The sequence below is a fragment of the Strix uralensis genome, chromosome 2 (genome assembly GCF_047716275.1).
Source record: "Strix uralensis isolate ZFMK-TIS-50842 chromosome 2, bStrUra1, whole genome shotgun sequence".
Lineage (NCBI taxonomy): Eukaryota > Metazoa > Chordata > Aves > Strigiformes > Strigidae > Strix > Strix uralensis.
The window spans coordinates 129,540,776-129,550,687 of NC_133973.1; the positions used below are offsets into that span (position 1 = coordinate 129,540,776).

General features: G+C 37.8%; 1 protein-coding gene across 1 annotated transcript in view; it reads left to right on the plus strand.

Annotated features, from left to right (window-relative positions):
- The window catches only part of GRM5 (glutamate metabotropic receptor 5), a 288,751-nt gene extending 280,783 nt beyond the window's left edge, over window positions 1-7,968 (plus strand). The window contains exon 10 of the mRNA XM_074860303.1: window positions 283-7,968. Coding sequence (XP_074716404.1) covers window positions 283-1,105 — 823 coding nt within the window. The 3' untranslated portion in view covers window positions 1,106-7,968. The remainder of the gene's footprint in view (window positions 1-282) is intronic.
- The last annotated feature ends 1,944 nt before the right edge of the window (window positions 7,969-9,912 follow it).

Consider the following 9,912-nt stretch of genomic DNA (forward strand, 5'->3'; position numbering starts at 1 on the left):
TCAGCAGTGGCCATGAACTAGCACAGAGTAGGTCACAGCTGGATGCACAAATGGCCTGTGAAATGAGCTGGCAAACTCTGCTTGTTTTCCTAGAACATATAGGTGTAAATGAAAGATATCGATATAGATATATTACAATAGATAGAAATAGATATAGATGAAATTACAGACAGCTTTATGATGAATATAAGCTCTGGGATACCACGTACCCCTGGTATAGGTACAGTGATTATATTTGTAACTTTGATGCAAGTTACCATCTTATCTCATTTCTGTTTACAGCTCTAATGGGAAATCAGTTTCCTGGGCCCAGAACGAGAAAAGCAGCAGAGGAGCACACCTTTGGCAGCGGTTGTCAATCCACATCAACAAAAAAGAGAACCCCAATCAAACTGCAGTGATCAAGCCTTTTTCTAAAAGCACAGATAGTAGCCGACATAGTAGCAGCGCTACATTTCCTGAGGCCAGTGCCAAAACTCTTTACGATGTTTCGGAAGCAGAAGAGCAATACCCAGCTCAGTATCGACCGCAGACTCCCTCACCTATCAGCACCTTGAGCCACAGAACTGCCTCCGTTAGTCGAACAGAAGATGATGCCCCTACCTTCCAGTCAGAGCCTCCTCAGCGAAGTAGCTCCTCTCAAGGATCCCTCATGGAGCAGATCAGTAGCGTGGTTACTCGCTTTACAGCCAATATCAGCGAGCTGAACTCTATGATGCTTTCAACAGCCACTCCAGGGACAATGGTGGCCACTCCTCTCTGCTCTTCATACCTGATTCCACGGGAAATCCAGCTCCCTACGACAATGACAACGTTTGCAGAGATCCAACCGCTTCCTGCCATTGAAGTCAATGGCGCTTCGCAGTCAGCGAGGAAACCTTCAAATGGCAGCATCAAAGAAGGCACTTCAGAGACCCCATCAGCCAAGCAAGACCTTGAGGAGTTGGTAGCTTTAACTCCTCCTTCTCCTTTTAGAGACTCCATCGATTCTGGAAGTGCATCTCCCAGCTCTCCGGTTTCTGAATCTGCTCTCTGTATCCCATCCTCCCCAAAGTATGACACACTCCTCATCAGAGATTATACTCAAAGTTCTTCTTCGCTGTGAATGTAGTTCAAGACAACATTGGATCTCAACGACTACAAGCAAGTAGTGAGAGGACAGCCAAGCCTTCAAGATCTCCAGTGTTTACGCAGATAGAGTGAGAGGCGTTGGGTCATCTTGTGAGAAACAGAGAGGAAGAAGAGGAATTACTTCAGAAGTGGAAACATCAGATTAATTATGCTGTTTTAAAGACAAAATGACTCTTGGCAGATTATCGTGGCCTTAAAAAAACATGGGCTTTTCAGAAACACTGAATCTATTTTTGAGGGCTTATAAGGAGTCTGTTAAATCAGTTACATACCAAGTGCTTTGCTTTAGTATTACAATGAACCGTGTGTACAATATACGGGGCGGGGGGGAAACTAGATTGTAAACAACTGTACAATGGTTTGTTTGTTTACTCTGATTCCTTACCCAGAAATGAACCTTGATCTTTTACCAAGAATAGAAGACCAAACATTGAATGTACATTTTCTAACAGACTCAAATCTGGGACCAACCTGTCAAGCTTTCTTTCTCTTTTTTTCTATGAAGATCTCAAAAAGCAGTAATGTATGTTCAACAACTACCAAACTTTTTGCTGAAGCATATTGTGTCCGTGATACATTACACGTGGATAACACTAAGCTGAGGCTTTGCAGTGAGTGACTGCAATATGGAGGGCTTTACAAGTGACTTCTCAACCTACTCATTTGTTATGAAATTCTCTTCTATCAGTATCAAAAATTCAATTTGTTAACATTGGATTCACCTTCACAGCAACAAAACCCAAGGAAGATTTCCTGACTATTTCACCGTGTTGCCAACTAATAATGAAGTAGCAAAAAATATTTTCTGGAGTACTGTTTTGTAATTCCCTTATCAGGGCAAGTTGTTGGGGTGAATATTCTCTTTCTAGCAGCACTACAAAGCTATATTATAGCTGCACTCCCTACTGAAATTAACACATTTTTATGGACGTTCTTATGCTAACATTACCAGTTAAAATACTTATTCGGGCTCCCATAGTCTTTGCTTGTAAGGAACAGGTAAACACCCTAAGGATTTTCTCCATACTTTGAATGACAGAATTCTAGGAGATGAATCTGGATTATGATGAATGCTAACTGTCAGTGGAAAGGTTGTCATAATCATAATTCGTATATAAGGGGAAAAAAATCCTGTGTCAAAATTTGCTTAGAGGTGATTTAGCTACTCTTTAATAAGCAACAATTTTAACTTTATTTAGCTGCTGATGCCTTGCAGCTATGAACTGTGACAAAAATAAAGAAAAAATACTTTCAAAGCAATACAGTGTAAAGGTCAAAACAGAGAAGACCTAATGAGATATGAACCAACAGAGTCTTTCTTTGTTTCTTAGCAACTCACAGAGGAAGCAAGGAGATTCCTCATATTTTTTTCCTATATCAAGGTAGTACAGTTTAGTGCACTTCATACTGTCACAGCACTTTTTTAATACAGGCAGGGAAGAGTTTTAAAGTTTGAATAGAAGCTAAATAATTTTTGATAAGTGTAGTTACATAGAACTTGTAAGTCAGGCCCTAAACACACACTGTATTGGCTCTCTCCTTCATGACATAGCTGTCCTCAGGTGCCAAAATTTTATGGGTTTGTTTTATTTTATTTAAGGATAGTATGAAGTGGTGAGTGATGTACTTCAATTCAAAGTTGAGTTAATGTAGCCTTATATAGAAGACAGCCTCATGGAAGGGAGCCTTGAAATAAGGCTGCTATGTTTCAGTTTCAAAACATTTAGATCTTATTTCTTCAAAGATAACAAATATTTTGTAATCAAAATTCATACCCCTTTTTCTCCCCCATGTCCAAAATTATAAATATTTGATCAAACAAACAAATAAAAGATGAAAGCACATTCATATAATTTAGCAAAGAGCATTCTCTATTCCTTTGGGAAGCTAGTTTCACCATTATGTGCTGCACCCCAATTTGCTGCTCAACAACATTAAAAAAAAAGTAATAGATGACTGAATCCAGGCTAGCACCTCACAGAGATACTCTAGTGACTCTGTGCATCCTGCACAAGGCAGTGTTGTCTAATAGCAGTCTGTGGGCATGCTTATTTTGCCAGGTAGTCATTTACTAGCTATGCCTATAGCATGAACCAGCCAGTCACAAAACAGCTCTACTCCAGAAGGCAGGTAGATACACCCCATTGTGACTGTAGGTCCCTGTTGCTTATATGTAGTCCTTGCCTCCTCGCACTACTGATTAGCGCAGACTCAGCTCTGTGCAGCTGTACGGTTTCCAAACCAGAACATGGTTTTGCCCTTCTGGTTCACAGTACTAGCATGTCTCATCATTCCCTAGCTGCCCATGTCTTTAGGAGAAAACATCTTCTTTCACAGATTACAACCCACATCTAAGGGAAGAGCATGTCCAATCAGTCTGTGACACAAACACTCTCATTTAGGGAATCTAGACCACTTAAATGTTGTTCATTAAAGATTTATATAATAATATGTTTCCCATCAGTGCAATATTGTTTTGATATATACAGAGTGTACTGAGATAGTTAATGTGAATTTCAAAGGGATTCTATTACTATCTGTTCTCTTATATTTTAAGATGTTGACCAATGTCCGTACCAGAACATTCTCCACCTTGATCTTTCCCTAGCCTTCCAGGTTCCCATTTCTGTAGTCTTTTTTTATGTTGGTGGACACTTAATATTAATGTATTCCTGCTAAAATCTGTGGGCTTCACTACACTGTGAAATAATCAACAGTGGAAATAAAGATTATACAGACAGACATAAAATCTTTTCTTAAAAATAAAATTAGTAAAAAGGAGTGAGAAATAGAGTGACTCAGCATAAATATACCTCTTCTGCTCCCAAATTACAGTTCTGCACAGTTCTGGCCATAGCTATTGCTCAGAGGTTCTTGACAACTTTCACATATATTGCCAAGATGATATATGAATGCATGTACACACACACATGCGCACACACACACAAAAAACCCTCAGTCTAACACCTGAATAGATGTTTTAAGAGGCTAAAGCCCTAATGTTGCACAACCCAAATTTTAAACACTTTTGCTAACTCTCACTTCAGGAGGAGTCATGAATCTTTTGAATATCCATTAGCTGCAGCAGAAATTTTGATTGCACAGGATTAGAGATTGTACCTCCCTGTTGTCAGTCTATCTTTAATGAAAGATAGGTCATCCTTAGTGGCATTTAAAGAAGGCAGAATCCATTTTAATTATACAGGCTGGAATGAGCCAATGTCACCTTGTATGATACGTCTGTATTTCAATAAAGGGAAGAAAGGTTTTTGGGGGAAGAAGATAATAATTATGTAATGACTGTAGTAGTAATTCAAAGGATCCCAGTGGGAGATTTGCAAGACTCCAAAGTCCTGTGATAGAAGCCAGTGGGTTTGACACAAGAAAAAAGAAAATTCTGAGTGACAGACATTATGATTTCATTATGCTGTTTGCATGCTAGTCTCTGTTTAGGACATTGAGATACAATGGCAGGGTTTTTCAGACATAAAAGCAAAGGTTACAATCATGATCACTTTCCAATCTGGCTAAAGAATGTGCAAGTACCAACTGAATGACTTGAATTTGCCTTCCAATTTAGAGCTGCTGCCAGAAAGGGAATTAAAAAAGTTGAAACGATTATCATTCTTGACCACAGGGACCTCAGAAAATCACTTGTTTCTTTTGTGCTTGAGGCCAACCCTGAAGAGTGAAGGTGTAACCACCTCTGGAAACTGTGCTTTTGAAATAAAGTGAATAACTCTGGCAGGCCAGTTGGGAAGAAGTGTTAGCAATACTGAAGAACTGTATTTTTTAATTGGCTCTGAAGAATAATTGCATGACTTTGGAGATGTGCTTCCTTGTACTTTGAACATTTGGTGCCTAGACTTATACAGATACCTTAGACCAGAGGTTTTTAGACCACAGTCCACAAAGCACTTGCTGATGTTTCGTAGGAGCCTGGTTGATCACAAGGTGCTGGCTTCTTCCATTGATTTCCAGCTACAAAAGCAAATTAAAAGTTAAATGCTAATTGAAACTTAACTGTTAAAAGGTTTAAAAGAAAAAAAAAATGTTAGTTTGTTTGGATGTTTATTCAGTTGTGTTTGCAGAAGGAAAACTTTGTGATAAAAACTGGGAGAATAAGATCTCCAAAGAAAGTAAATGGGAAGGCCAATCCATGATTCAGACTCTGGATGATAGTGGAGCTCACCTGGGGATGTTTTCTTTAGAGATACCAAGACCAAACTGAAAGACATCATAGCTGTGGGTGTAAATTCTGTAGAGGAAAGTGTGCAACTTTGCTATTCTGCTTAATACATCATTTATGAGGTGAGAGGAAAAAACATGACAGCAACAGACAGCATGCGAAAAATGTCAGGCCCTTAGGGAAATCAGAGCACTATGCTCAGGATTAATAATGTGACCGTGACTTTTCTATTGTATCGGAGACCAGTGTCAGGGCTGACCCTAAAAAGGACTTTGGTGCCTAAAATTAGGATTTCAGCAGAATTTAATACCTGCATTTAAAACTCAATTTTAAAACCACTATTCAACTGCCACCTTATTCAGGCATCTCTCACTGTGTGTCTGCATAAGCTCAGAACTACCCTGATCTTGACACATCTAAGGAACTTTGCACCTAACTCATGCTAAAACCCATCAGGAATACAGAAAACAGTGGTTCCTAGGTTAAGTCCCTGTATATCCCATGAGTGAGTACACAGAGCACACAGCACATAAACCAACAGGATCATACTCGCTACAAACTGGAGTAGAAATCATTCTTTGTTTTAAGGTAGTGGATCTGGTTATGTTGCTGTTTTTATAGTAGCTTTGAGTTTAGAGAAGTCAGGCAGAAGGCAAGAGACCTAAATTTAGACCCTACCATTGTCAGAGGTGATTGAAATCTTCCTCCTGGCTGGAAAGAGCTCTAATGACATAGTGCTCATCTCACTAAGGTAACTTCACAAGATAGAAACAAATTCAAGAGTCCTGGAGTAGAAAAGGAACATCTACTCCACACCCTGATAGGGCGTACACTTGATATAATTAGGGATCGTATATGACCATTTAATATAAAATACTTCAAAAATCTCTGGAGCAGGGACCAGGTGAGTATTTTAACTACAAAGAAGTGGAGACAGCATTTTTTCTGTACTACGTGTTGTCTCAAAAAACTCTTAAATGCTTCCCTGAAAAGTGCTTTCATGACAGAAGGCCCTTTCTTACCTCTGTGTCTGCAACCATCTTGTCTTCCATCTGGAGTTCTCAGACCCCTCTGTGGAAAAAGTCTAAGTCTTCTTGGATAGGTAAAGGAATTAAATTTGGGGTTCCCACTACTCTGAGACTGAGGACAGAAAAAGGACTCATTTAATTTCCCTCCATCTTTTACAAAAGTGACCTATCCTTGAAACAAAAAGTATAGCCATGTCCAGAATTGGATCCCAGTTGAAAATTAGTATTTTCTGTGTATTGCATTTCCATAATAGCTTGAGTAATGTCAGACATCTCTTTCCTTGTTGCATTGCTTTCCTGGGCACCTAACTCTTCTCACAAACTTCACAGTAAGATTAGACATTTGACAAAGTGTTCTAGCCTCCACACTAGAGCCAAATAGTATAAAAAGATAGGTATTACAGTGTGTAACTTTAAGTGCTGAAGTCCTTGACTGGCATTGGCCCTTAACCTATTGACGTCAATGAAATCATTCCAGATTAATATCCATGTAAAGAAAATCGAAGTTTGATAGTGGCCAGCCAAGTCTAGATCTTGGCTATTTGCTTCAGCAGAGAATGATAATGGCAGGATATTCTTCTCATTTTCTTTTGAAACAAACAGTAGATGTATTTTATTAGGTTCATTCTTGAAGCAACTTGCTAGGTGTGGTGAATAGTACCTTCCCACCATTCTTCTTCATCATTGCTACTCTAGCAGGTATCCCAATAGGAAAATCATACTTTGACTAAATGTGCTAAAGGATGTGAGAGAACATGTCCAAAAATAAGAAACATGTCACAGTTTTCTGGCAGTTTCATGAATCTCATAAAAGGAAGTCAATACTCTCCATGAACAAGAAAATTATTCATCTGCTACCCATTTCTGTGTGCACTGCACGTATTAAAGACTTCAGTTGAATTATCTGAATTCACTTTTTTTGCTATGGTCTATTATTATACCCTCTGTTCAAATCTCTGCAATTGCCACTTACAATTTTATACTGTGAAAAGGAAAACAATAGAGACCAGTGAGGCATAAAGGTAAGTAAAAAATTCATCTAGGTGATGAATTGTTTTATATGGCTGGTTTTGTCTCATCTGAGTAATGACAGTACAAACAAACAATAATCATTAAGTCACTCCGATCTGCCAAATGGGAACAAATATACTATGTATATTACATGTACTAATAGGATTATATGGCAGCTGCTGGTGGTATTTGTAATTAGAAATCTATATAGAATATAGATGTTTTAGAGAGACGGTGCCAATTCTAAAAGATTTGTGTGGGCTACAAGTGCTTGTAATTATTTTTTTTAATTTGCTAATAACTAATGAACAACTGGTTTCAAACATTCTGTGAGCGTTTGTTCTTTTTTATGTTGTTGCTGCTTATACTATTAAAAAATAGAGAATGTAAAGTTATAATTTTGATGTGAACTGAACATGATTTTTCATAAAATTTAACATTTTTATCAGCTTTGGTTTTGCTTTCTACCTGTACAAATGTAATTTATTTTAGCATTGAAAAATACATTTGCTTGTTTCTCGATTGTCTACATCATGTTATAGTTGGTGTTTATGTAGAGTCAGGTACTTTTTGAACAGTATTAAAAAAATTCTGTGATATGACTGAAAACTGGATTTTTTTTCTCCAAAATACTTACAACTATGCTTTCAGTGCATTTTTTCTGCAAACCAGGTGTGCCTATACACAAAATCTTCAATTATAATCTTCCTTTCTCTCTCTCTCTCTGTTGTTTTATAGGATTAACTTCACATTCATAAATAATACATACCATTCTAGTATAGTTTGATCTTTCTCTTTCGAAGCAAACACAGTCTCACTGATGAGGCATGTATGGATTTTCAGATCTAGAGGAAATAGTATAGTAATCTAGTCTCGAACAACAGAAAACAAAGCTGTTGAACTGAGAATTCATATATCAAAGCATTATTTTTATAGCTGTTGTAAGAAACCACATTACTCCTCCATTGCAGGCTCACATCTAATCTTGAATTGCAGACAGAACATCTGAGAAAATTTTCTATATCCTTTAATAATTTGGTTTCTAGTGCTCTGCCATTGTGACCACTAGAAGTCAATGCTTTACCTCAAGTCTGGCTACAGTGTTTCCAGACAATAGAGTTTGTTTTACTTTCTCTGCTAAATTGAAAAAAAAAAAACAAAACAAAACAAATCAAAAAAGAACAACCCCCTCCGAAACAGGAACTTTCCTATTTAGAAATCCTCTCCCCATTCCAAAATCTGGTTTTACTTAGGCCGGAATAATAATACTTAATCCGGACTAATTGCACTGCATGCAGTGAAAAGCAGAATGTGAACTGTAGCCCTCAGATAAAAGACTGTCATACACACTATTTTCTAAACACATCTCCAGAAAGACTGCTGATTTGCTTTATTTGCTGTTGCAGAATTAAGGGGAATAATTTCATAGTACAATGGTAGGTAAAATGCCCATCTCCTGCTAAAAATAATGTCAATTCACATTGTGTCTTTGAACTACCTAAAAGCCCACATCCCAAAGTAAACTCTTTTAGCACAGAATTCCATGGCAGTTGTTTCAGCAAAATACACTGCTTTAGGTGAAGAATGTTTTAGCAAAAGAAACAGTGCAATTACATTGCACTTTGGAGACAAGGATTTTGAAAACAATATGTAATAGCCTGCTTCACAGCACAGTATTTTTTTAAAGCATTCTTTGGAACAATGGATCCAATTTGGTTTGTTTGCAAGAAAAAATAATTTATGCCATGCTCCATCACCACGTCTCAGCTGTGTTTCTTCTGAGTTTCTATTATCACTACAGTATGATGACCTTCAGAAACTAATAAACTATTAAATCCCATCCTGGATTTAATCACAAATTAGTGTTTACATAAAAGGAGAGGGGTACGATTCCACTATATGCCCTCAGAAATATCAGGGCACTTAGTGGTGAGAAAAGCAAATGCTTAATTTCTTGAAAAGTTTAGAGTCTAATTTCTCTGCCTGTCTGGAGTATGATTTTTCCTTCATGTTTGGTTCATAAATGCCATCTGATACAAGAGAAGCCTTACTGCCAGTACTGCTATGTTCCCACAAAAAAACAAACAAACAAACAAAAAACCCCAGTTTTCTGTGTAGAAGGTGTTTTTTTTTAAAAAGCCCCTCCTGATCATATTCACCCTGTTTCAGCTGCCTAGGTCATGAAGCAGCAATAGGCAAAAAGTGTCCTTAAGGAGGGCAGAACATGACAACAGTAGATAAGCAAGGTCATGGCTCCCCTAGACCCTACTTAGCTGAACTAATATGTGAACTGGGTGCTCCTTTCCTTCTCCCATACTCCTTCTGCTCACAGCAGCTTGGGAGCAAGGCTGGAATTTTAAGAACTGCAATCTGCCTTTGTGTCTGTTCAAGGGCTGTTTACTAATTCATTTTCCCATTGTAGAAGTTCAAGACCAAACTGCAGTGGAGTGCATGATACATTTGTACAGCAAAAGAATTAGACTATGTTTCTTTCACATGTACAGAGACCTTTGTGATTTATTTACATTTTTTCAGGGAGGTTCAGTTTAAAAA